Source organism: Lontra canadensis, unplaced genomic scaffold (genome assembly GCF_010015895.1).
Source record: "Lontra canadensis isolate GAN:19392208 unplaced genomic scaffold, GSC_riverotter_1.0 scaffold35, whole genome shotgun sequence".
Lineage (NCBI taxonomy): Eukaryota > Metazoa > Chordata > Mammalia > Carnivora > Mustelidae > Lontra > Lontra canadensis.
The window spans coordinates 6,672,593-6,700,489 of NW_022631029.1; the positions used below are offsets into that span (position 1 = coordinate 6,672,593).

Genomic DNA, 27,897 nt, shown 5'->3' on the forward strand with positions numbered 1-27,897 from the left:
GCTCAAATCATGATCCCAGGGATCGAGTCCCACTTCGGGCTCCCTGCTCAGCAGGGAGGCTGCTTCTCTCTTTTCCTCTGCCTGCTATTCCCCCTGCTTGTACTCTCTTTCTGTGTCAAATAAATAAAATAAAATCTTTAGGAAAAAAAACAACAACAACAACAAAATACATTCTTGGCAACTATTCTGAGTAGCTGAAATTCTAACTGCTATGAAATTTTAAAAATTATTTTAGAGAGAGAGAGAGCACAGGCACACCTGGAGGGAGAGAGAGAATCCCAAGCAGAATCCCCATTGAGTATGGGAGTCCAATGTGCGGCCTGATCTCATGACCCTGCATGACCTGAGCTGAACGAAGAGTCCCATGCTCCACTGACTGAGCCACCCCGGGGCTCCAAAAAAAATTTTTTTTTAAATTTGGAAATGATCCTTAGATGAAAGATTGTATGTCAGCTCTAAAAAAACCGCATTCCTGATCCCTGAGACTATAGCCAAGTCATACAGGGAAACAGATTCGGTAACGAATGTTGCTGACCTCTAGTGCTTAATAGAAGAATTACATTTCCCACTCAAAAGACCCAAACAGCACTGGTACCAACAAGACAAAACGAAACAAAAACGAAGAAAAACCAAGAAAAAAAAGCCCGGCTGGCTGGATAAATAAAATTTCTTTTTAAAAAAATATTTTAATTATTTGTTCGTCAGAGGGAGAGAGAAAGTGAGCCAGTGAGCACAAGCAGGGGGAGTGGCAGCAGGAGGAGAAGCAGGCTCCCCACTGAGCAAGGAGCCTTCTGTGGGACTCGATCTCAGGACCCTGGGATCATGATGGGAGCCGAAGGCAGACACTTAACTGACTGAGCCACCCAGATATCCCTATAAATAAAATTTTCTAACAAAATCCTAAGTTAATTATTGTCTTTATCTTCCTTCTGCAAAAGAACTGACTCCTCTGGAATCAGGGATGGGCCTGTTTGCCCTAAGGGTTGACTCTTTCCTCCCCGGGCAGGGATAAAGTCACAAAATGATGTTCCATGGTGGTCAGTGGAAGATGAACAGGAGTATTCTGAATCTTTATGAGAATGGCTAAACCTGCTTGCTAGAAACCTGAGGACAGGGCCTACTCTGGAGCTGGAAAACAGAAAACTATTAAGAACCTGGGTCCCTGATGACATTACTGAAACCCTGAATCAGTCAACAAGGCTTTGCTGTACTTGAGGATTTCCAGGTATGCGAGACAATGCATGTCTCTACACGCTAAGCCAGGCTGCAGTCAAGGTTTCTCTTTCTGGTTGCTCCAAACATCCCAAATGACACATACCTTTGTATTCTATTTTTACCTAAACTTATAGTTCCAACTTTTATTTTTACATGCACGCACACAAAAAACCAATTTTAATAGTCAGTAGTAAATTAAATCTTACCGATACATTTTTCTCATATTAGTTCATGTCATTGTTTATTTTATCCCACTCCTTTCCATTGGGTTTTTTCTTCTGAGAAGCACATTTTCTAGTTCTTTCAGTGAGGGTCACTGGCTAAGACCATCTCTTACTCGTTAGGGAACAGAAAGTGTATTTGCCTTTTCCTCATTCTAGTACAAGTTTAGCTGGATATAGAATTCTTTTTTTTTTTTAAGATTTTATTTATTTATTTGGCAGAGAGAGATGTCACAAGTAGGCAGAGAGGCAGGCAGAGAGAGAGGGGGAAGCAGGCTCCTGAGCAGAGAGCCTGATGCAGGTCTCGATGCCAGGACCCCGGGATCATGACCTGAGTCGAAGGCAGAGGCTTTAATCCACTGAGCCACCCAGGCGCCGCCCTTCAACTTATATTATGCACTTACACGGAAGCCCTTCAATCTTGTCTTCATGTTTTTTAATTGTTCTTTTTAACTTTTCTCTTAGAATGAGCCACTCATTCAGAATACTACATAACTTTCCGATTCATTAAATCTCTCTCCACTAAGACATACAAAGAGTTTATGAGATCTATGTTTATTCAACAATTGCATTTTTAATTTCTAGGATTTCTAGCTGGTTCTTCACATATTTATCTGTCACCTTTTCATTTCTGATGACTTTTATTTCATAATTTCTTATTCTTTTAAAATAGGTATCCTTCCTTTGTGTCTGGATATCCTAAAATACATACTTTAAAGTTATTATCAGTTTTTTTTTTATTTTAATTGCAGTGAATTCATCTCTTGGTGCTGATTTTTGTTGGCTCTTTCTTTTGGCTAGGTTTGCTTGTATGTTTTGAAAGCTTGATTTATAAAAATCTCAGAATGGGGATCTTTTCTTCCATACATTTATCTCCTTCCCTAATGGTTTTGTGATAATCTCTACTCGATCATCCAGGAAATCCAGCTAGAAATAAGTCTTACATTAGCAACTTGAGACTCTGTCCCCACTATAAATTTTGGGTGACAGGGGAATCCATGTATCAAATGAGGGGGTAACTGGATTTAGGTCTGCATTCAATGTCATGTCCACTTCTTAAGTATATAACTTCCTATAAGCTAAGTCTTCAGGCATGGATGGGTTGTGGATCTTTCCAGTCTCTGTTAACTTTAGGGAGCCCCACCTAAATTCATAAATGCACGCACTAATCAGGGCCCAGTCATCCACATTACATGCGGCACTCGTCCCCACCCACTCAATCATATTACTTTATAGGTTATAAACTTCAGACTGCCTCTATTTCTGGATCCATAGCCCAGCAAGATTACAGCTCTGTTTCTGGTCAACATAAATGTTTATTTATCTTGTTTTTGAATATGGACATGTAATTTTAAGCTCTTATTAATTTCACCATGTGTTTGAAACAAAGGAGTGTCATCAAAGTGTGTACAAAGCTACCTTGACAAGAAGTCAGTTTCATTCATGTTTTTTCTTTTTTTTTAAAGATTGATTGATTGATTGATTGATTGATTTGACAGAGAGAGAGAGATCACAAGTAGGCAGAGAGGCAGGCAGAGAGAGGAGGAAGCAGGCTCTCCACTGAGCAGAGAGCCCAATGCGGGGCTCAATCCCAGGACCCTGGGATCATGACCTGAGCCAAAGGCAGAGGCTTTAACCCACTGAGCCACCCAGGCGCCCCCATTCATGTTTTTAAAAAAGACCATATTGGGGCACCTGGGTGGCTCAGTCGGTTCAGAGTCTGCCTTCAGCTTGGGTCATGGTCCCAGGGTCCTGAGATCGAGCCTTACATCAGGTTCCCTGCTCAGTGGGGAGTCTGCTTCTCCCTCTGCCTCTGCCTCTCTCTCTCTCTCTGCCTCACATGAATAAATAAAATCTTGAAAATAATAATTAAGAAGCCCATCTGTTGGTCCTCTGGCAGTACCATGGTTAACAGTAATGGCTAAAAAGCAGCCTGGGGGGTGCCCAGCTGGCTCAGTGGGTACAGCATGCTACTCTTGATCTTGGGGGTGTGAGTTTGAGTCCCATACTGGGCATAGAGCCTACTTGGAAAAAAAAAATAAAATCATAAAAAAAAAAGCAGCCTAGGAGCTATACATTCTCCTTCATTAAGCAGTAAATATTTTCTAAGATTGAGAATAACTGATTTGTACAATTCAGTGCATATCAAAAAACGTGATACTCCATTACCCAACTCTCCCTATTTCTGATGTTTGGGGCCAAAAAATTAGCCCAAGGCTTTGAAATAAGTCCACATATAAATGAAATACATTCATGTTTCAGTGTTGTAGTGATACCAAACTTAAAATACTGACACAAAGGACAGGGATAAGTCTCCATGTACTCAAAGGAATTTATCTATATTTTAAGTATAATGCAAATGATATTAAGGATTTACCGGCCTTCCAAGGTATAAAACTGGTTTTGTGGTTGTGCTGAATAAAATCTTAGAGAGATGCACTCTGGTTTAATTACAAATTAAACGGTATGATTTAAAAATCTGGGGTGGTGGACATTGGGTCACGGTCAGGAACTACACAGGTGCAGGTCTGAAATTTCACCCAATTTACAAGCTGAACTAGTAGCTATCCTGTTACCATTTCATAGGTGCTGACAGAAGACACAGGACTCCTGGGTCAGACACAAAGGACTTTAACTACATCAAAAGTAGTAGCCAGATCTTCATGTTGGTTTGTAACAGTTCCCTACGCCCCCAAGTTTCCTGGGTGTGATATGAAAGCGTTGACCATAGTTGTCTGCTCACATAGTGTTCATTATCAGAGGGGAACACTGAGATTGGGAGATTCCATTTTTATAGCAAGTGGAAGTTAAGTTTGCCTTTTGTCCGAGGGGAGAAAATACTTCATCCCTCAAGGTTTCTTACTGAAAACACAACTCTGAGCAAAAGCCCAGGTGTAGAGCAGGTAGTGCGTTGAATTCTTGGTATAACCAACAAGAAATTACAGGGACACTCAGGGACCATGGCATAACATATACTGTCTTGTTACTCTGTGTATGTTTGAAATTATTATGGAATTATTATCTAATTATAATATAGAGTAAATATACATTTTAAAAAGAAACGTACATCTGAGTTTAATATATTTGAAAATGCATGCATGGCTAGCTAGCACAGGTGTGTTAATGGCTATCATTATAACCAAATGTCTTTTTCAGGAGCCCTGTATATTCCAAATGCTTTATTTTTATTTTTTTATTACCATAAAAAGAATACATACTTTTTGGCACCCAAAGTCCACAGTGTAGAAGAGTATGAAGTGAAAACTAAGAGACTCTGATGTAGCTGCACAGTTGACAGTTCTAATATAGGGGTGCCTGGCCGGCTTGGTCAGTAGAGTGTGTGACTCTTGATCTCGGGGTCACGAGTTCAAGCCCCACATTGGGTGTAGCGCTTATGTAAACAAACAAAAGTTCTGATATATTTTTGCAGAAACGTTCTATGCTTATATAAGCATATGTATAAACACATGGCCTTTTTAACCCACTGAGCCACCCAGGCACCCAACCCATGGTCTTTTTAAAAACACAACTGGAATTATAAACATACAATCATAAAACATGACTTTCTAAATTCAACATTTCCTGGATAGTTTTCAGCGTTTGCACACTAGACCTAACTCATTCTTTTAAATTGCTGCATACTACTTCATTTAATTGATATTATGGACTGATTTGTGTCCCCTCCAAATTCATATGTTGAAACCCTAGCCCCCAATGTGACTATGTTTAGACAGGGCCTTTAGGGAGGTAATTAAGCTTAAATGAGGTCGTAAGAGTGGGACTCTAATCTCATAGGACTAATGTCCTTAAGAAAGGAACAGACACCAGAGACCTCTCTCCACCAGCACAGAGGAAAGATGATGTGAGGGGACAGCAAGCAGGCTGCAAGCCGGGAATAAAGGCCTCAGCAGAAAGCAACTCTGATGGAACCTTGACTCTGGCCTTCTAGCCTCCAGAATTATGAGAAAGTAAATTTCTGTTGTTTAAGCTGCCCAGACTGGGGTATTTTATTATGATAGCTGGAAACTAATACAGATACATTCTATTTAATACAATCAGCCTCTTAATAAGGGATAGGTAGGTTATTTTTTAAAAATAAATAATATATTTATTTTCTCTCTTTTTTTAAAAAAGATTTTATTTGAGAGAGTGTGCATGTGTGCACACAACCTGGGGGAGGGGGAGAGGGAGGGGAAGGAGAAGCAGACTCCCCACTAAGCAGAGAGCCCGATGTGGGGCTCCTCAACCCCAGGACCCTGAGATCATGACCTGAGCCAAAGACAGACGCTTAACCAAATGAGCCACCCAGGTGCCCCAGCAACGAATTTTCTTACATGTATGCAGGGGTATGGTTAAATAAACTCCTAGAACTGAAATGAGTCAAAGGGTATGAACATTTTAAATCTGATACTGCCAAACTACCCTCTGAATAAGTACTACCAATATACGGTTCCTGCAACCGTGCTCGTCTCCCAAGTGGAAGTGCCCATCCAGAATTTACTCAGCACCTACTTCTCAACAGTGCCAGATCTTGTGCAAGGTGCTAGGAGACAGTGGTGACAAAGAATTAAGTCCCTGACCTTGAGGCCTTTACTCTAGGGGAGAAAAAAGTGAAAAGTAAGGATAACACAGATAAATACACGACGTGGTCTCGGAAACTGTCTCTGAGATAATATCTGAGCAGAGACCCAGATGAAGAGAGAAAACAAATCTTACAAATCACGTGAAGAAAGAATGCTAAGTGGGTTCCATAGTTTTAACTATCTTTAAAAAATAAGCAAAGTTGTGGGGCACCTGGGTGGCTCAGTCAGTTGGGCGTCTGACTCTTGATTTCGGCTCAGGTCATGATCTCAGGGCTGTGAGACTGAGCCTGGTGTCAGACTCCTTGCTCAGTGCAGACCTTGCTTGAGATTCTTTCTCTTCTCTGTTCCTCCTCCCGCTTGTGCTCTCTCTCTCTCTCTAAAATAAATAAAATGAATAAATCTTAAAGAAAAAAAAAAGCCAAGTTGCAATTCTACTCCTAGGTACATACCCCCAAAGTAAAAACAGGTGTTCCAACAAAAACATGCACACCCATGTTCACAGCAGTGCTATTCCCAATGGCCAATAGCCAAAAGGTGGAAACTACCCAAATGCCCAGCAACATATGAACAGACAAACAAAATGAAGTATTATTCAACCACGAAAAGAAAGGAAGCCCAGGGGGCCTGGCTGGCTCAGTTGGTACAGCATGCAGCTCTCGATCTCAGAGTTGTGAGTTGGAGCCCCATGCTGGGTATAGAAGTTACTTAAAAATTAAAAAGAAAAAAGAAATGAAGGACTGACATATGCCACAAAACAGATGAACCTTGAAAATGTGATGCTAACTGAAAGAAAGCCAGATATAGAAGGCCACGTTATATGATTTCACTTACATGAAATATCTGGAAGAAGAAAATCCATGGAAACAGAAAGCAGATTAGTGGTTGCCAGGGCCTGTTGCTGGGGAGGGTGGGAGGAGGATGGGGAATGACTGCTTAATGGGTACACACGGGGCTTCCTTTTGGGGTAATGAAAATGTTCTGGAACTCGACAGTACTGAGAGATAGTACTGACGGTTGTACAACATGTACATGTACCAAATGTCACTGAAATGTACACTTTAGAATTGTTAAAATGTCAAATTTTATGTTAGGTGGTATTTTGCCACAATAAAAGTTTAATACATAAAAAAAAAAAAAAAAAAGCAAGGCTGAACTTTCTCTTCCTTAACCTTAGGGCTATATGCAACGCATTTTTTGGTCACTTCCTTTCATGCCCAATACCCATTTTCTATTGCATTATGGATGTTAAAAAAATTAATTTGTAAGCTCTCTTTGCATATGAAGTAAATTAATTCCCCACCTTAATAAAAACCAGAGTTTATGGAATTTTCCATATTTACATAGAGATTTGAACAAGCACCAGTTAACTGCTAATAGTTTTTTTTTTTCTTAAGATTTTATTTATTGGGGCGCCTGGGTGGCTCAGTGGGTTAAAGCCTCTGCCTTCTGCTCAGGTCATGATCCCAGGGTCCTGGGATCGAGCCCCACATCCGGCTCTCTGCTCAGCAGGGAGCCTGCTTCCCCCTCTTTCTCTGCCCACTTGTGATCTCTGTCAAATAAATAAATAAAATCTTTTAAAGAAATGTATCTTGGGGGGTGCCTGGTGCTCAGTTGGTTAAGCAACAGCCTCTGGCTCAGGTCATGGTCCCGGAGTCCCAGGATCGAGTCCCGCATTGGGCTCCCAGCTCCATGGGGAGTCTGCTTCTCCCTCTGACATTCTCCCTCTCATCCTCTCTCTCACTCTCTCAAAGAAAAAAGAAAAAAAATGTATCTTGGGTGCTACCACGTAGGGAAGAAGAAACTGCTAGAGGGACTTACTGCTAGAGGAAGTGGAGAAGTTCTAGAGAGAGATGTTAGCAAAAAAATGAAATCTAGGGACCGGACCCAGGAAAATAAGGTAGTGATAAGAAAATGAACAGGAAACAAGAGGGGAAGTATATGCGAGAGAGGGAAATAGACACTCATTGGCACTCACCTTATTATAAAGTGGATCATTTTATCAACTTCACCAGATACAACCATTCATTAAGAATAGTTCAAGGAAAGGTCCTTCAGAAAGAAAACTGAAAACGGAAAATCTGCAAAAAGGAAAAAGCACCATGAATGGTCTACTTGTGCTTTTTTTGCAGGGCTTTCCGAGGTCTTAAGACTTGTTAACCTGCTTTTCTCATCCTATCAGAACATCTTTTGCAGTAGGGACCACATGTTCATCACTCACATGTTCATCGCTTAATGTTCCCAACAGCATTTCAAACATAATCTGTATGAAGCAGAATCCATCACCTCTGACCACCCTGTCCCTTCACTACGGTAACAGTGCACAATCCTCCCAGTCCCCTGGCACAGATCTCAGGCACCTCTCCACTCACCTGTGGCCAGGGATCAGCCTGATGCTTTACCATCACCCTGTCATACCTTTTTCTTGCCTTTTTCCCTCCTGAGCACAGTTGAATCCCCCGATACCTCTCATCTCATTAGTTCTCTTGCTTCTATTTTTCCAGCCAATTCTATCCTCACACTTTTAGAATAACCTTCTTGAAATCCGATGCTTATGTTACTTTCCTATTTAGAACTATAAAAATAATGTCTTAGAGTAACTGCATACAAATAAAGTCAACGTCCCCCAGTACAGCGTTCCCAGCTACACTTTCTTGTTCTATTGCCTTTAAAGCCCGCACACATATCCAACCCTCTGGTCACACGAAGCTACTGCATATTCTTAGAATTTGCCTTTTGTTCCACTGGCTGTCTTCGCTTCTGTGGTTCCTTCTCCTTGATTTTGCCACTGATTAACTATTCCTTTCTCTCAACTCTCTAACACTTGATCCCTCCTCTCCCAGCATTTATCACTTTCTTTTTGCCTCACACAATGTTTTCATCTTGCCTATCATGCCCGAAGCCCCTCCGGGGAAGGTTGTTGTATCCTCAAAACCTGCTTATAACAATTGCTATACAGTTCACTCAAATATCTGTACAGGGATCATTTCCCACATGCCATAGCACGGTACCATGCCCTGCTCAGAAAAGATAGTAATTATTTGAAGGAGTGGATGATGCTCCACGCTCACCCCCCCCACCCTTCTGGTCCAATGTAGAGAGAGAGAGGAAAAAAAAAAAAAACTTGTTGCATTTAATTGTTTGCACAAAAATGACGGGATATAGTACTAACTCTTCATGTATCCTGACAGGCCACGTCTTAAAAGCACATCCTAGGTCGTTCCTACTTGACCTAGCCTCAGAGGAACCCCAGCCGAGTTCTCCCCTTTAGAAGTTGGATTCCACCAAACTCCCACGAGAGCCTCATCCAGACGGCCTTCGGAGGCAAGGGGGCGGGGATGAGACCTCCAGAGCAGCCCAGCGGCACTCGGACCAGCAAGTGCCACCTTGTCTTTCCCCAGTGTCGTACAGTTTACAACGTGCCATCGCGTTGGTCTCCTCCTAACAATGTCGTGAGGCGGAAATTCTCACCTCCCTAAACAGAAAATCGGAAGAGAGCGGGTAGGAGAGGGTAGGAGAACGGAGAAGGTAAGGTAGGGTAGAGTAGGAGAAGAGGCGTGGCAACGGGCTGTGGCGGGGAAGGCGGGTGGAGGTCCGGATCCCGAGCAGGATTTCGTCCCCGGCTCAGCCCTGACTGGCCGGGGGCCGCGAGGCGGGGGCGCAGAGCTCGCGAGGGCCCTCCTCCTCTCACACTGCCGGATGCTGAGGCGCTGGGAGGGGGCGCCGTGTGGGGCCCCGGCCACCGCAGTCCAGACCCGTTCCCTCCGCGGCCACAGAGGGGACCGCGCGTCCACCCCCTCGGCGCCTCTGCCGGAAGTCCCTCCTGCGCCCGCCGCGGCCGCCCCCCATTGGGCCCGGCGCCGGGGTCTCGCCGCGGGTTGGCCGCCCAGCGGCGTGAGCCCTGGGAGGCCACTGCGAACCCCGGGTGGGGGGTCCGCTGGAGACCCGCTCAGACGCGGGGTCGACGCGGGAGGCGGGGCGGGGAGCGCCGGGGCGGCTGGCGGGACTTCCGCCTCGGGACCCGGAAGGGGCCGCGCCGCCGCTGGTGGGAGTTGTAGTCCGGCCGTGGTTGGGGGGGCCCGCGGCTCATGCGCGGTGCACCGAGGCTTGTTTCACATCTGTAACAACAGGTGAATTGGGCTTTTTATTCTCCCCTTTCGTGTCCCCTTGAGGAGCTTGCCGCGGCCGGGGGTGGTCGGCGCGAGGAGGGGCCCGGGGCCGACCGCCGCCTTGGCGGAGAGTGGGGCGGAGAAGCGGGCGGGCCCGAGGAGCAGGCCGGGCATCCTAGGCCTGCCCGCGAAGCCGGCCGGGCCGAGCCGTGGGCAGCCAGGCCTCGGCCTGCCGTTGCCATGGAGCCTGGGCGGGGGCGGGGGCCAGGCCGGTCCGCCGGGGCGGGCCTGGTAGCCAGGGGCTCCACGGGGACCGCGGGAGAGGCCGCTTCATTGGCGCAACGACGCCTCCGCCTCAGGGGATGCTCCGTTCCCCGAGGCAGGGCCTGGAGGAAGACCCCGGAGTGCCCCGGGACCTTTGTCTGTCCACTGTGCCGCCTGGACCGTTCGTCCAAAGGGAGGCCTGGTGCATCCTGGCCCCCCTGGTTTGCCCCTTTTTGCACCGACCTTGTCACTGGGGGAGGCCAAGGGGTGAGGTGTTCTTTGTTTGCTGGTGGTGACTTGCCCCATTTCGCAGGGGAAGACCTAATGCATGTTGGGTCCTTTGTTTGCAGTGAACTGGAGTCCCAGGGGTCCTCAGAACCCCCAAGCCTAGAGTATGGCATCAGCATGCTGTCTAGCTAGTCCTCTTGTAGCCACATTGGCCACCTTAATTGTGATGTTGCAAGACAGAGATTGTCCCACTTTGCAAATCCAGTCTACAGGGGCTTGCCAAACACTGTAGCAGGTGGACTGCAGATGGCCAGGTGCAGACTCTCAAACTGTTTTTGGTTGCAACTTACTGGCCAGTGGGAAAGGAGACATTGTCTGATGGTTTCCCTTGCAGTTTCTTTGAAAGCAATAAGGCCCCTGTCATTGTAGATCTTGACTATATCTTAGAATTTACACTTAAATCTTGGAGTGTTGGAGTTTCCAGGAGGGAGGCCTCTTTTCCTGATAGAGTTTATGATAGTGCTCTTTATTTGCAGAGCTTTTTAAGATGTGGGAAATACATCCTTTGCTGCATTTTTTTTTTAAACCTGTGTAGGTTGCCCCTTTACCTCCAAAAGACATTTATCCTCCAAGTATTTTAACTTATGAAGCCATGGTCCAAAGCTTATCAGTTGGGCCCATCTTGCCCCTTTTCAACCTTTATATCACTATAAAATATTATTTCCAGGAATGAACCATGGGACATCTAGGCAACAGCATAGTATCATGGAAATAAGAAAAATAGTGTCATATAAGCACGGAAAGCTTTGGAGTCCAGTACCTAAATGTGGATTTCCATTCTGTCCTGAGTCAGCTAAGGGATCTTGGGCAAGTTGTATAACTTTCTCTGGGAAAATCTGCCTCAGCTTCCTTCTCTGGGAAAGAGAGTTTCAACCTCTCTGGGAAGTTACATAGGTTAAGTGCTATAAAGTCTATGCTTCCATACTTTGTGAAGTATAAAAATGGCATTTAACATTTAGTTGTCATTTTCCTAATCTGTAAGAGCTTCTTTACCTACCTTAAGTAGGGTCGTAGTAGGGTCATTATGGGATTAGAACTCAGAACTGAAGCGGGTCTTGCTCTGGGCTTGGAGAAAATGCTTTCAGGACTATACGCCCCTCTTTACCATGACATCTCTTTCTTGGTATCTTACAGGTGCTGGTGTAGGACAGCTCACAATTTGATGGGTCGTGAGTCTGTCATGGTGGGTCCTGAAGTGAGGCTAATGTGTCCAGTGTGTGCTTCATGCCATTAACAAAACTTGTTAGAGTTAGTAAATGGATTTCAGTGGTCTGTAGCAACTTTATTTTCCCCGTGGGACCGATCACTTTAGTGACCGAACCTTGTATTTTTTAGGAGGAGGCCCAGCCTCGTGATGAGGAATAGCAAGGAGAGAATTCAGCTCCAGTTCAAAAACCTACAAAATCTGAGACTGTTACTGCTCGTGTAAGGTAAGTTGACTTAGCCATGCACGCAGAACAGGGGCACACCTCATGCTCAGCCACACTGTAAAGCAAAGGCACGTATTAAATCCATTTGTGACTGTCTTGGAAGAAGGGTATCATTTTAAATTAGTCATTATGGAATCTCTCTGTCCTTGAATCATCCCATAGTGACTCTACTTGGAGTTAAGTGGTGTTTCATTATGCAAGAACTCTTGACATAATATTATTTTACTTACCTTTGAATTATTTAAGAGAAACTCTGAATCATAAAGGTTTCCAACATAATTATATTTCAAGGAATGCAACTTTCTTTTCAGTCTCTATGAAATGTTCTAGAGCTCAGTAAAATGTCTTAAAACATCCTATCTTGAATATCATACGTAGTTTTTAGACTGATGGAGGAAAAGATAGTGTTATATGAGCGTTGGAGAGGGTTGGGGACTTTTTAAAAGCAGAGCAGTCTGTTCACAAGCAAATTAATTTGCTCTTTCTTAGCAGGAAAGTATTGTTTCTCAAGTAATAATCACTTAGATGGTTTAGATTTTATAGTATTCAGGTTTTTCTTTAAGATTAGAATCTCAAATTACACCCTTTTTCTTTTAATTTGGAAAGAAGGAGTCTATAGGATGTAACTTCTTAAAGTGAATTGTATCATTGTTGATATTGTATTGAAGTTTTCTCTCTGAGCTACCATATGCTATCGGCTGAAATTTCCGGCATCCCTGGGGGAGAGGAGGCCATCAGGGCAGACCTGCTATGGACCTGAAAGATTCGGCCCCAGGTCAGCCCTCTACCCCCATCTCCCCACCATTTGAGAATTAGACGGGAAAGCAGTCAGGAGCAGGAATGTAGGCCCTATTAGACTCCTTGGAGTCTTGGACATTATCCTGGTTTGTTAAAACATTGTGTAGATGTTTTTAAACTGAGGCCACAAAAGGTTACTGTACCAACCCAGGAGTACTACATTCTTAGAAATGTCTATAAGTGAGTTTGAGTGTTTTTTTAAAAACAAAATCGTCAAACCAGAAGTGTTATTTATCTGTGTGTGTGTGTGTGTGTGTGTGTGTGTGTGTGTGTTTTAAGGTTCTAGGTATACTCATCAGTTAAATGAACAAAATGTACCAACATTTTTGCTGAACAGTTGAACTTTAACTTAATATTTGTTATTTAATAAACTCCACTATGAAAAGCTTTTTATTTTAAATTACAAAAGTTACTCCTTGATACAACCATCAAGTCCCATCCCTAGGGGCTTGCTTGGGTTCTGTGAGAGCCCCATAAACTAGTTTGTCCATAGGGTAGTCATCAGTCCCACTTGCTGATGCCACATGAGAAAAGGGGTCCATATAGAGTTTCCTTTCTTCCCAGAAGTCCCAGGAAGATTGCAAGTATTGCGATGAGGTGGAAGTATGTCTCTCAGGATGAAATGCATCTCGTTCTGTTGAGCAGGGCTTGGGGAGTTTAGGACAGAGAAGAAAGCTCTCAGTGAGAAAATAACAAAGCCATGTAATTACTGTAGAGTGGAGATGGCCCTTCCATCCTTAATCCTGGGAGCAGCAGCTGGGGCTCAGTAGTGAAGAGCTTCATTTTTCTCGCCTTCTGGACAGCCCTGTCTGTGTTATTGAAGTATTCTCTGTGGGATCCTGGACCAAGAATTGTAACCATTGCCTTTTGACCCACCTTCTTAGGATTCCAGCTTTCCCTCCTGGCCAGAAATGTTCAGCCTGGACTCATTCAGAAAAGGTAAGAACATGGCTGTGCTTGGGACCTCATGCCCTCCCTTCCTGTGATGGGCAGCTGTGAGGGCCGTGGAGGTCCTGTACCAGTGTGTAGCCCTTAGACCCCTTCTTTGCATGACTTACCAAAGTCCTTTCTCTGCCTTCCCCTTGCATGGTGCTTATAACCCAAGGCTGGGTCCTTGGCCAAGTCCCTGTGTTCATTTGCTACTCCTGCCCTTGCATATCCTCTCACACATACTCACCGCCCATTGGATTCCCATCTGTTTTTCTAAGCTGGTGTTTTACGCCATTTTCTCCATGAACCATTCTTGATTCTATCAGCCAAACGCATTCTCTCGCCTCTCTCTGATTTTCCTCTGTACCGTGTCTGTACCTTCTTGCACTTAGTCTGTTCTGACCATCGTATCTCTAGACTAGAGGCTCCCTGCACCCAGGGCCTGCTGTGCTCCTTTATCATCTGTGGCACCTGGCACAGCCTTCTGCACAGGGTAGGCCTCAGCGAACGCTGGGGAAAGTGGTTTGAGTCATTGCTATATTGGTGGTCATAGAAACTGTGGCAAGTTTTGGAACCCGTGCTGTCCAGCAGCTGGGGTCAGAGGACTGTAAGCAATGGCAGAATTGAGCCACGGCTGGGCTGTAGGGTAGCATTCATTCCTGCTTACAGGAAGTAAGCTATAGCTGGGGAGGCCTTCACGGACCACATTCCAGAGGGCTTTGCGTGTCTTAGGAGCAGGACTTTCCTCCTCTGAGGGAACAGTGAGTAAAAAGCCTGTTATCTCTGTTGATGCTCACTGTAAGACTCCACTCTGAGCATAATTTACAAATCAGTGAGAACCGTTATAGACCTTCCATAACGCTGATTCAAAAGCTCCTCCCCTGTCCTCCCAACCCTCCCATCCCCAGCCCCCAGCGGCTCAGTTAGTAGAGCTCAGTCAGTAGAGCGTTAAAAAGGTCCTCCCTTGTCCTCCTAACACCCCCACCCCCGCCCCCAGGCGGCTCAGTCAGTAGAGCGGGCCACTCTTGATCTCAGGGTTGTGTTTGAACCGGATGTTGGGCTCCACAGTGGGTGTGGAGCGTACTGGGGAAAAAAAAAAAAAAGTCTTCCTCCCACGGGGTCTCCTCCACCACTTGTGTTCCTAGAGGCCCGGAAAACCTTGGCTGAGTGGTGTCCTGTTGAATGGGGTCAGAAGGAGGGCTGGATATACCAGGGCTCAGAACAGCCTCTTCCTGCCTCCTTGTTTTGTTGGTTTGTTTTAATTTTATTTATTTGACAGAGAGGAGAGAGCAGAAGCAGGGGAGAGCCACAGAGAGAGAGAGAGGGAGAAGCCGGCTCCCCACTGAGCAGGGAGTCTGATGCCGGGCTTGATCCCAGGACCCTGGAGTCATAACCTGAGCTGAAGGCAGACGCTTAACCAACTGAGCCATCCAGGCGCCCCCTCCTTGTTTGTTTTTAGTCACTCCGTGTATTTTCGTATTGCATGAAAAAATTAATCTATCGTCCTGGTTTCATTGGTTAACTGACTGGAAATAATTGGGTTTGAGATTAGTGTGGACAGCACATTTTGAGCTGAAAATTAAGTACACTTTGTGTTTACTTATTGATCAGTGGGCTTTGTTGTCCGCCCACTTGTGAAAGTTGGATGAAAATAGATTCTCCCATGGTGGGAGTGTCTGAAGGAACAGTGCTGATTTTGTGAAGAGACGGAGGGCCCAGTAAAAATCATGGTCCTCCTTTTTTCTGTGTTATTTCACTCCCACGTGATAGGGAGATGGTACCAGGTGAGAGGGTTGTGGCAAAATTCCTTTAGAGTGTTTGTAATTTTCCTTTCTAGGCTTGGGATTGATTTGTTCGACAGACTTTTCGCTGGGGGTGACATTAGCGTTCAGTTCCATGGAAGTCAACAGAGCGTCTCTGTGCAAAAGTTCTGGAGCCAGAGTCCTGATTCCCCTCACACTTTGGCACCCAGGCTGGCCAAGGCGGGGGGCTGGTGATTGGGCCTCTGTGCCTTCATTTCCTCCTGATGTAAGTGAGCCAGATCCTAGGACCTGCCTCACACAGTTGTTCTAGGGATCAGAGGAGTTAGTACAGATAAAGAGCTTAGAAGAGGGCCTGACACCGGGGAAATTCACGGGTCTGTGGTATTAAATAGCTTTAGGACCTAATAATCAGACATAGTCTGATTTGGGGCCTTGCTTTCCACACAGGTAAGTGTTACCTTCTTACCAACAACCACTTTATGCTTGAAGGTCTCAGGGAAAACCATTAATCAGAAAGAGTTTACTGCATTGGATGTTTTCCTTCAGGCAAACCTGCCCTTTCTTTTCTGACCGTTAGGCTGAATGCCCTTTCCTGTCTTCTGAACTAGTATCACTTGCGGTTTGCACCATGACCTTGGCAATTGATCATGTGCAGCCTTGTGACATTTTCATTGTTGTATAGGACTGTTCTTTATCTCTTATCTAGTTTTTAGGTTTCTTTGCTCCTCATGATGGGATTATGAGCTCCCTAAGGTGTCGTGAGTCCCGAGGGGGAATGTCACATGGTGTCAAGCTGGAGTCAGACTCTCTGGGGTTCATATCTGGTCCCCATTAGCGCTAGCAAGGTGTTAACTTACCTGATCCTGTTTCCCAATCCCTGTCTTCAGAGGTATGATGAAGATGAGAGAGAGTACAGGAAGAGCACCTGGCTGTGGTCTCTCTGCAGCCCTCAGTCTTGAGTTGGCAGGCCCTTGATAAATGTGAGTAGTTGGATCTCTCTGGGGTGCTTGGATCACCCTGGAGCTGGTGTTTTGCCAGAGAGGGACAGCCTGGCCCCAGCAGGCAGCGTGCTGTGCAGCCGCACAATCGGAGGAGACAGCTCGGTGTCAGAGAGGCTTTCTTGCACTCCGGGGCTTAGCGGCTCAGCGGGTCAGGCCGCTGGCCGCTTCTGAAGGTGAGAGTTGGAGCAGTGCCCTGCAGCTTGGTGGACAGTGGCCCGCTGGGTCTGCGGCTGCCATCTTGTCTCTAATGTAATTCAGCGGAGCTGCCAGTACCGCCCCACTAGCATGTTCATGAGTGGTAAGTGGCCTGTTACTGCCTTTGCTGGCTTCTTAGCACAAGTTTCTTGTCTCTTGGAGGCAATGCCATCAGATTCAGGCCACAAAGAGCAAGCTGAGTCCTTTACAGTCAGCACAAAACTTTGGAAAACACTAGATCAAGAGCAAGAATGTGCCATTTTCCTCCTCCAGCTCCGTGTTCAGAAGAGGGCTCTGTGATGTGGAATTTTAACAACTCCCCCTCTCCCGCTTACTGAAAATGCTTTATGAAACAGATAATCATCAAATCACTTACTTCTTTTTTCTCAATCCAGCATCCCTGGAAATGAATGAGAACCCTTCTCAAACAGGACTGGAAAGGTTGAACTGATCATTTTCCACCTTAGTTTCAAGATAAACCTTGATCCTAGGCACTTTGTTCCAGAAGACCCTACAGGCATTTCTCCTGTATCACTGGATATGTTTTCTGCAGAATGACACACCTCTCAAGTCATCAGAGGGCCTGTGGGGTACAGTGTAATCTGGTGGCCCAAGTGCGCGAACAGTGGTCTGTGGACAGCCGAGGCCCGCGGCGCAGTGCAGTGCCAACAGTGTACAGGGCTGGCAGTGCCGAGGCCATGTGGGGGACAGCGGGGCTCTGAGCCCATGGGGCTGCCAGTAGCGCGCTTGCAGCTGGCAGTGTGGGGGAGGAGGACCTCGCTGCAGGTACATGCCTTCCCCCCCAGTGCTTTAATATGGAAAGTTTCAAAACTACTGAAATGTTGAAAAAAACTGTAGAGTGAATCCACATGTATCTATCCCCTTGGTTCCCTACAGGCACTCAGGTTCAAGTTTTAAAAAAAATATAGTTGAGGGGTGCTTGGGTGGCTCAGTGGGTTAAGCGTCCGACTCTTGGTTTCAGCTCAGGTCATGATCTCAGGGTCGTGGGATCAAGCCCCATGTTGGGCTCCGTGCCGGACATGGAACCTGCTTAAGATGCTCTCTCTCTCTCTCTCCCTTTGCCCCTCCCACCCCTGTTGCATGTGTGTGCTTGCTCTCAAAAAAAAAATGTATATGTGTGTATATATATATATATATATATATACACACACACACCCATGTATGTATACAGATACATATATACATATGTATTTTTGATAGGGTCTTTTGTTTTCTTGTTGAAAATTACAATTCTACCTTTGCTATTTCAGTTCCCTTGCCTTAGGAAAATCACATTTGAACTGAGGGTTCACATGTTTTACTGATATTTCCTCATGTACCGATTGTGTATGAGCCGATTTGCATTATGGAAATGGACATGATGGCAGCCGAGCAGACTATTGGGTGTAGTGTGTGTGTGGCTGTCTTGCCCTGCTCCTCTCCCGCCCTGTTAATCATATTGAAACCAGTGAGGCAAAGAGCAGAGGGCTCGTGTACCTTTTCCCCCAGACCCAGCGATTCAATGACATTGTCACCACGTGGGTGGCGGTCAACATGTGAAACCTGACTTCCCTGTATGTACCCACCTTCCCATGCAACAGCGATGTTCATGCATATTAACGTTTTGGAACGTCTTAAAAACATACTTTATACGTCACTGAAAAGTAGTATTTAGCCTCCAAATGAATGGAAGTATTTGGAATAGCAAACCATTGACTTTTATAAAGAGAGAGAAGGCTGGTAAGTGTGGGTCTGGTCTTGGCTTAGGGAGGACCCCAGCAGCCAGTTGGTCTTTTTCTTGCCCATTTCTTAGAGGGAAAGAATAGTCTGAGAAGTGGCCATCTGGGAACCAACAGCAGACACAGGGCTAACTAAGATACGCAGAAGACAGATAAAGGGGATTTACACAGTACCGTGGTTTTTCCGTTTTCAGTTATTTTCTTGTTTCATCCTCACCACTCAGGACTCTAGAGAAGGAAGTAGGATGGGTGTTTGACTCACACAAGGTGCCTCAGGGAAGAGAGTTTGAGGGCTGTTTTGAGAGTCAGGAAGGGATCTCTACAAATTTATTGTGTATCCCGTCTATAGTAGACTGTTGCCTTCTTTCTGTGTGGGATTGGTGGCACTGTTTGTCAGAGCCTATGACTGGCTGCATGTACCATCCCACCACCCTGCCACCCAGAGCTCCTCTCAGATGCTCTGGGATGAGTCTGTCCAAGGGTCTGTAACTGTGAGGGGTAAGAACACATCACCCTGATGCCCTCTCTCTTTCCCCAGATCGGGCCCAGCACAGGCAGCGTCAGTGCAAACTTCCCCCACCCCGCCTTCCACCCATGTGTGTCAACCCTGCCCCTGGAGGGACCATCTCTCGAGGTAAGGGAGGAGCCTTGCCTCCAGCATCAGCTTGGTGCAGGGTCTGTGGGGGAGGCGGGCGGCATGGGAACCCGGGTGCCAGAGTCACGATCCTCTGGAAAGCAAGTGAGGAGGAGTGGGGCTGGCTAGTGAAGCTGTTGGAACCCTCAGGGAGAACTCATCTGGAAAGGTCTGGGTTTTTTTATGATCCTTGGTCCCTGGCTCAGACCCCGTGGTCTCCTCGGGCTTCCTCGTGTGACCAGACATACAGCCTAGGCTCAGTCTGGGTGTTCGGCATCAGTGTGGAGAGTCTGCAGGGCTTGGATCTTCTAGGCGGTCCCTGGCTTAGGTGGTTCAGGAAGCACAGGGCACCTGTAGCAGGGCCAGAACAGAGCGCCCTTGCCAGGCCCTGGGTGCTCCATCTTGGAGGCCCTGGGATACCTGGCAGATCCCCTCCCTACCTCCCCCCAGGTCCTCAAAGCACTTTACTGACACTAAAAATCTGTCTCTCAGTCCATTTGGCAGGGTAGGCTCACCTTTCGACTGGGGAGGATGTCCGAGCACCCGGACAGGTGATAGCTCCCCTCAGGTCCCACTGGTACCCCGGGGGTGGGGCTTGTAAGGGGACCCGAGGAAGCATCCCCGCTTGTGAGTATCTCCGCCCCTCCCTCAGACTTCAATCTTTTCTGGGTCTGCTAAGACCAGTGCTCCTGGTGGCTTCTTGTTCATCCTCCGACAGCTGCCCGCTCTGCCCCGTTGGCTGTCCGTTCACGCCCCGATGCCAGCTGCCTAGCAGAAGAACACTATTTTAGGTCATAGAGTCTTTGCCTCCTGCGGAGACAGCATGTCCACTTTAGGTTCTGTCTGTAAAGTGCTTTGAAGGTCAAGAGCTCAGGAAGGGTCGGGCAGCACAGAGCAGCTCAGTTTCTGCCGCCCACGCTGCTGCCCTGTTCCCACTCAGTTTCCACCCGCGACGCCTTCCCGCGCCAGCGGCCCCGACTCCAGACAGCAGCATAGAAAGAAATACTTGCAGCCCCTCTGACCATTTGACTTAGGTGTTAAAGAAATGCCACCCCCCTACCGTTGCCAAAACAAGAGTTGATTGCCCTTTTTTTTTTCTTTCTTAAAATGCCCTGTAACTCGAAAAGGCTGAACGTTAACATTTCCAACATGGCAGGTGAGTGGCTCTGAGAGTGTCAGATGTGCTTTGGCTAAGCTTAAAGATGGTTAGGTGGGATGATCCAGGCAGCACGGCTAGGCAGTGCCTCCTTGAGCACATGCAGGGGAGAAGGCTGCTGCACTTGGGGGACAGCGGCTCCTGGTGGGGGACAGTCCCTGTGCTGTCTTCCCTGGAGGAGCACAGACCCCCTGAGCCTGATTGTCTCCTCACAGCTGCGTCTCCAGAAGGCACCCATGGGTGTATGCGTCTTTGCTTCCTCTCTCTCTCTCTCTCTCTCTTTCTCTCTCAACCTAAAAAGGGTCTTGCCTCCACTTCTTCATCCCAAAAGCAACAGACTTTTTAGTCCACACATGACTGTCGGGACTTTCTGCCACGCTTTCTGAGTCCCTAGTGACTTCACTGCCTTTAGAAGCAAGTTTGTGTGGCAGAAACAGTGTCTCTGGTGTTCAGATAGGAAAACAGCGCTCACAAAATGGGGGCCACTCGAATAGGTTACAGTGCCCATCAGACTCAGATTGGAATTGGAAAAAACGCTCACCTCCTTTGCCAGTCTCCTCCCACTCTACCACCAAGCTCTTTACCTCCTAGGTAAAGGGTGAGGAAATTCAGAGCCTCTTCTGTCGATCTTTCCCACCTGCCCTGATCTGAGACACAGAGCACCAGAAGGCAGCGTGGGATAACAGAACTTCTGGCAGGATCCTTCGTAGGACTAGTCCTTCCTGTCCATTCCCTCATACACGGGTCCCCTCTTCTTGGTACGGTGGTTTACCTCAAGGGACCCTGTGGCTTTACATATGTGGATGGAAGAACCCTGAGGATGGGTAGGGCAGTCAGGGTGGCCGTCCGGCTCCTGGGGCTCCCTTTGCCTTTCTTGTCACCAACCAAGGGGACCATGTCTAGTCATTCTAACCACCCACAAAATCTAACTGTTGTCGAAGGCACTGACAGAATGGTTGACTGAGATGCTCCCTCTCACTTGCCCCCCGGAAGTTTTCCCGTCTCTGCCCCACGTCTGGACTATCTTGGGCTTCCTCTTGTTGCTTTTTCCTGGGGCCGCTAAAATTTAGCGTCCTAAAACAGCCTCCTGTGTATTCAGCGGATCCCTCACACTTTAATTCCACACTCCAAGGTGTTGTTGTTCAGCGCATTTAATACCAGATGTCGTGCTTGATTCAGAAATGAACAGAGAGATCCCTGAGCCAGTAAAAATTTTTTTTCCCCCCAAAAGTTTCTTCCTTTTTATAGGCAAAGGAGTCAACTTTCTCTCCCCAAAGAATAGATAGTGGAGGAGAATTCTTTAATGTTGGTGGAAAGGAAGAGGGCATCTCTGAGCCCTTCTAACTTTCTTCAACATTCTCTAAGGCAGGAGTTGGCAAACTTTCTTTAAGGGTCACAGAATACATATTCTAGGCTTTCTGGGCCACATGGTTTCTTTTGCAGCTGCTTTGCTCTGCCAGTGTGGTGTGAAAGCAGTAATAGATAATACACCAACAGTGAGAATGGCTATGTTCCAATAAAACTTTATTTATAAAAACAGGCAGTGGGTGGATTTGGTCTGCAGGTTGGGAGTTTGGCAACCCCCGCTCTGGACCAATGGGCAGAAGATCACAAAACCAGAAGGTTTTTAAGACCCGGTGTAAGAGTTTCCCTCATGTCATAAGAGGCAGTGAGGTTTCTGGAAGTGAAATATTTGCTCAAGGTGATACCAGCTGTTAGAGCCCAGATGCAATAAATGAAATAGGAAAGGGGGTCAAGGAGCTCCCTGAGAACCAGCTAGTTGGGTGGCATCGCATGATGCTTTTTTTTAAACATAGCATTTCAAACTTCTGTTCGAAATAAGGTTTTCTAAAATAGAGACAATAGTATGGTGAACCCCAAGTACTTAACCCCCTGTTTGACCAGTGAACAACTCATGGCCAGTCTTGATTTGTATCCGTCCCTCTATTTTCGCCCCTTTGGGAGCAGATCCAAGAAGTCAGAGCATTCCGACCTTAGCCTAAGTGGCTGTCAGAACAGAGTGCTGTACTGAGGGCTTGCTGCAGCACCATGCTGGGCCTAGGCCCTGCTTTCTGGGGGGTGGGAAGGTGTCTTTCTGTCTAGGCTTTTGTGTCAGCTTTCAGACACCATTTTCAAAATCTGGCCTTAGCCCCTAATGCCATTATCAGGCTTGGTAAGTTTCTAGATTCTTTTGAGGGAATTTGGGCTGCTAACAGTCCTTGAAAACTGCCCTGAAGTTGGGTGGATGCCTTGGCTTTTGGCTAATTAGAGTGACACTTGGCCAAAAGTCAATGCCACTGTGGAATCATATTCTTCCCCAAGGGTCTCGCCATCCCAATGTGGATGATCTGGAGAGGGGCGTTTGATACAGATGGTACTGTCCCCTTGTGAGGTCAGATCACTGCTGCCAAGTTCACCTTCCCTTTTGCCCCTTTTGTGCTAAAAGCCCACTGAGGAGGGAATAGAGGAGTGGGAGTTGAAGCTGCCCCATCCTGCCCCAGGTCTGTTGTTCTAGACCTCAGTGGAGAATTTAGAGAATTCTCTAGAATGCACTGTACAGCACTCTGCTGCCTTCCAGACATTCCCATTTTATCCTGACCACAGCCATACCAAATGAGTAGATCAAATATGTCATTTTCCCCACTGATGAAATTGCCCAAGGTTCACAGCTGGCAAGTGACAGAGCTTGGACTAAGCCCAAGTATTAGGACTCATAGTCTATGTTCTTGCCATAAGCCAGCAGTTCTCAGAGGGAGGTCCCAGACCAGCAGTCTCATCATCTGGAAACTTGTTAAAAATGCAGATTCCTGGGCTCCCCTCCAGACCTAATGAATAAGAAACTTTGGGGGTGACTCCGAGCATTTGAACAAGCTCTCCAGGAGTCTTCAGAGTCAGATCTAGAATTATAAAACAAACACACAAACAAAACCCTCCCTCCCAGCATAGCCCTAGCTGCACTGCCAACCTCTAACCAAGCCCCTTGTCACTGCCCCAACATGCAGACTCAGTGTGATTCCCAGCTGAGCCAAGTTTCTGTTCCTCAGTGCCGTATACCAGGCAGAAGGGGAACGAGCCTGGCTAGAACCCAGACATAGTAGTTTGGAAATAGCATCCCACTTGGCTTTCAAGCAAGTAAGGAACAGTAGCTTCAGACTCACACTGCTGGACCAGCTCAGTTCTTGGGCTAGTTATCCAAGTCTGGTATTTTTCACCTTTGACTCCAGCCCCGGAATTAAAAGTGGTTTGCTTATGTTCAGGAGGTCTTACCTGTCCCAAATCTGGATTCTTCTTCAGGTTTATTTTGTAAGCCTTTAAATGAGATGGGGGTGCCCTGGATTAGTGGTTATCCTCCCTCTTTGGTCTGGAGTGCAAGCCAGTTTGCCAGGGCATGTGAGAGGTATTCATGAGCAATGGGTGGCAACTAGAGGGAACCTGGAGTTCATCTCCATGGACGTTAAGTTGATGGAGCTAAGGCCAGAACTTTTCCCAAAAAGTCCCCTTCCGTCTTCCTGCCCCCGATTCAGACGACGAGTCTGTGGGTTTGGCTTTGACGGGGCAGTGAATTCAGCTGGGGGCCAGCCATCCCAGGCAGCCCACCAGGTGACAAGCCCGGGACGCGGAAGGCCCCGGCTGAGAGAGAAGGGAACTGGGCGCCGGGACCACGTCGGAGGGCTCCGGTCCCTGGTCCTCCCAGCCGCCAGGCGGCGCGCGGGTTGCTGCTCCCGCCCTCTCGCCCTCCCGCCGCGTCCCTGCCGGGCTCCGGGCCCGCGGGGGCTGGCGGGAGCGCGATGGCGGCCGCCAGGAGGCTCATGGCGCTGGCTGCCGGCGTCTCCCCACGCCTGCGACTCCCGGGCCACCGCGCCACCGGGCGACAGGGACGCTCGCGCGGCCTCTCGTCAGGCTGCGTCCATCCCGATCACACGAAGGAGGCCGCCGAGGCCGAGGCAGGGGTGGCCCCTAGCGGCCCCGGGGAAGGCGACGGAAGCATGGTGAACGGTGAGGGCCGGGCCGCGACGCCCTTGGCTGCCGGGGCTGGCAGAGCTGGGAGCACGGGCCGGGGTCGGGCCTGGCGGGCCGGGGCCCCTCTCCGCTAGTGGCCGAGACCGCCGGCCGCCGGCGGGCCGCAGCGCTGCTGTTGTAAAGCTCAGTGTGGTCCAGGCCCAAATGGACCCCGGGCGCGGAGGTTCGGGGACAGGAGCACCTGCACCAGGCAAGAATAGGTGAGAGGCGCGGGACCTCGAGAGCGTGGGGGAAAACAGGAAAACATCTACCTACCGCTCGAATGGGTGGTCAGGGGTTGGAGCATCAAGGGTAAGCGCATCCTCAGCAGTGTGGTAGAGAGCCCAAAATACACCTGGTACTTCAGGATTTGAGGTAGAGACAGAATGATTCCCAGCGTTGTGTCTTCCTGAATAGCGCAGGGAATTAGACTGGTCAGAGCATCCCTCACTATCAGTGGTGGGTAGAGAGCCAACCTCCCCCTGCCCTGTAGAGCTGGAGAGGGGACCAGTGCACATCTCTTGTGCCTGGGGGTCTAGTGGGCTCCTTAACTTTGGGTCCCTCTGTGGGAAGCCCTCTGAGTCTACTTAAATACCATTCTTAACTGCTTGAATCTCAAGTTGCTTTATAAATTCTTTTTTTTTTATTATTTAAGATTCTGTTTGTTTATTTGACAAAGAGAGATCACAGATATGCAGAGAGGCAGGCAGAGAGAGAGGGGGAACTAGGCTTTCCGCTGAGCAGAGAGCCCGATATGGGGCTCAATCCTGGACCCTGAGCCTGAGCCGAAGGCAGAGGCTTAACGCACTGAGCCACCCAGGATAATTCTTTAGAGGGAAACAGAGTCAGGCAGAATCCTCCTTCTTCGCCAGTTGACACAGTCATCTGCTTCAGGGGAACAGTCTCAACCCAGGATTAGGGTTACATCAGAACTCCTGGGGGGAGCTTCGTCAAAATACGGAGGCTTCCCCAACATCACCACCATTCTCAAGTGTCTGATGAGGGTCAGGGTCCCATTGTGGTGAAAAATCTCCCTGGTTGATGTATGACTGATGCGGGCAGGGATGTATGACTGATGCGGGCAGGGGCATATGTACAAAATTTCTCTTTTTGGAGCTGGTTTAAAGCCGAATATAACAGCAGAGACTGCAGGTGGTGAATGAAAAGGTTTCCCCATCTCCTCTGCCAGTCTCTGACCCTGCATCTCTTAAAGGGTCGCTTTGGTGCTTTGGGGCCCTTACTTCTGTTTTTAGCTGCTCCCACCAGGCTTCTTCACGGCCTGGCTGAGCCTTGTGTCTGGCACAAGCTGCCTCTGGTTGGACATCTCACCCATTTGTACTCTGGGATTGATCCAAAGTACAAGTGAAAAAAAGTGAGGTACTTCTCAGCGTATCTGATGCATCCTGTCTCCACTTGACTCCAGCAAACTTGGGGGAGAAATAGCTTATGCATGTCTCAACTGTGGAGATCCCTGATCGATGTCCCTTCATATAATCTGGCTCTAAGTGGTCCTTTGCAGGATGCTAAAGTGCAAAAAGAGAGCTAGGGCCTGGTATTCAGACTTGGGGACTAACCCTCCCTTTTGTGTATTGTTTGTTTTAGGAGGGGCCTTGCATTGTCTTGATCTCCAGTTTGTGTGTGTGGTGGAGTTTGTTTTGTTTTTTTGTTCAGTACCTTCTTTCAGACAAGGGGGGTTGCCGCCTAGGGTTCTGTAGCTGATGTATTAAGTCAGAATCTTACGGGGAAGAGGATGGAGGCTGGTTCTCCTCTGTGGTGTGTGGGTCCCTGGTCCTTCTCCTTCAGGAAGTGGTTGTGCAAGTGGGTCTGGTTGTGCACGTTTACTGACCCCTGTAAACCTGAAGCCATTCCTCCCTCCTTTACCAAGATGCTCCTGGGTGGTTTGGGGTCATGAGCCAATGTCCTCAGTATCCAGCCCAGGGTTGTCCTGATACACACCCCGTGGAGTTTTTAAAAGAAAAAGAGCAACTATAATGCTTCTGTTCTTATTTTCTTAGCTTCTAGGGACCTATTAAAAGAGTTCCCACAGCCCAAAAACCTTCTCAACAGTGTAATTGGAAGAGCCCTCGGCATCTCACATGCAAAGGACAAACTGGTCTACGTGCACACGAATGGACCGAAGAAAAAGGTAAGTCACTGGTGGCTGGAGGAGGTGTTGGTGTGACTCTCAGGAAAGAGGTTGGCTGCCCTTTTCTCCCCCGGGTTTCTTGGTCAGGCAGGCCATAGAGTGGGTTTTGTGAATTGAAAATGGTCCGCAGAGACTCTCAAAGCAGAGCGAGGTCTGAAAAAGAGCCTCGTTTGGAGAAAGGGAACATGGGAGATGAGGTGAGGAGTTCCTCTCTTGGGTATGCCAGGCCTCTGCACTGACCCCTGGTTCTGGTCCCTGTTGAAGAACTGGGACTGCAGAGGGTCAGAGTTGATAAAAATTCCTGTTCCTAGAGTCTCGTAGGTCCTGGGACCCACAGAAGCATGCAGGCAAACCATTCTGAATGAAGATTTTTAACAATAAAGATGGGTCCCACCTTGCTCTCTGGCTAGAACATGGCACTTTGAAGAAGCAAAACAACTTGAGGTGGGATGAACGGCTTGAGGATGGGAAGGTTGAGCCTCACGGGGGTTAGCCGTGGGCGTGGGGTGCAGCCTACACTCGGCTCAGCTGCCATCAGGCCCCCAGCAACTCCGTGTGATCTCCAGGGGCCAGGGGCCTGATTCTCTCTTCTCTTCCCCAGAAAGTCACCCTCCACATAAAGTGGCCCAAGAGCGTGGAGGTAGAAGGCTATGGCAGCAAGAAGATCGACGCCGAGCGGCAGGCTGCAGCGGCAGCCTGCCAGCTGTTCAAGGTGACCCTTCCTGGCGAGAGCCAGGCCGACCTCCGTCCTGGGACGGCCCTTGCCCCGGGCTCTGATGGGCTTTCTGGTACCAAGTGCCTCTTGGTGGAGGCTCACGGGTGTTCACTCACTCACCTGTTCTCTCCACCTCGTTCTTTTCTTGCTGTGCAGCCAACAAGGGAATACTTGGGTGTTCTGGTTTGGTTTGGTTTTTGCCACTGTAGTTACCTACTTTCTGTGGTTTCAGAAAACACAGGAGAGCTCTTGGTAAATGCTCCTGTCGTACAGCACTGTGGATGTACTTCCATTTTGGTTTCTGTTTTTCTTTTCCCATGATTTCGCGTGGGTGTTCCTGCACCCACACGGTTTTCTGCTCCTTGGAACAGAAGCGCGGTTGTTGCTTCTCTCACTTCCCAGTGGTTGGGCATGGGCTGCTTTCAGGTTCCTGGTTACCCAGTATTTAACTAGCCCTGCAGCGCTGCTCACCAGCCTTCCTGGCCATCCCTAATGGGCTCCCTTTGTGGCTGCGCCAACCCTGAATCTTGCTCGGGCTCCTCGGTCTTTGTTTCTGCTCCAGTGGGGACAGAGCTATAGGGCGGGTGTTCCTTCAGATTCTCTCCCACCGAATCCACAGGCCTTCACTGTCCCCGCCTGTTCCCTGCATCTGAGGAGGAAGGGCCGTCTTCCTCGCCAGGCCCCCCCCCCCCTTCTCTTGTCTTCGTCCCCTTT

At 47.9% G+C, this 27,897-nt stretch overlaps 1 protein-coding gene across 6 annotated transcripts in view; it reads left to right on the forward strand.

Annotated features, from left to right (window-relative positions):
- The first annotated feature begins 9,417 nt into the window (after window positions 1-9,417).
- DHX30 (DExH-box helicase 30) overlaps window positions 9,418-27,897 on the forward strand; it is a 29,759-nt gene continuing 11,279 nt past the window's right edge. Inside the window, exons 1-8 of one of the 6 annotated variants that reach the window (XM_032867907.1) lie at window positions 9,418-9,517; window positions 12,013-12,107; window positions 12,776-12,882; window positions 13,790-13,844; window positions 19,072-19,167; window positions 20,295-20,323; window positions 26,338-26,468; window positions 27,070-27,180. In XM_032867907.1, coding sequence (XP_032723798.1) covers window positions 12,858-12,882; window positions 13,790-13,844; window positions 19,072-19,167; window positions 20,295-20,323; window positions 26,338-26,468; window positions 27,070-27,180 — 447 coding nt within the window. In that variant the 5' untranslated portion in view covers window positions 9,418-9,517; window positions 12,013-12,107; window positions 12,776-12,857. Of the gene's footprint in view, window positions 9,518-10,027; window positions 10,147-11,839; window positions 11,861-12,012; window positions 12,108-12,775; window positions 12,883-13,789; window positions 13,845-19,071; window positions 19,168-20,294; window positions 20,324-24,088; window positions 24,320-26,337; window positions 26,469-27,069; window positions 27,181-27,897 lie in introns of those variants that run through there. The other 5 variants (XM_032867905.1, XM_032867908.1, XM_032867909.1 and 2 more) reach the window with 5 other exon arrangements.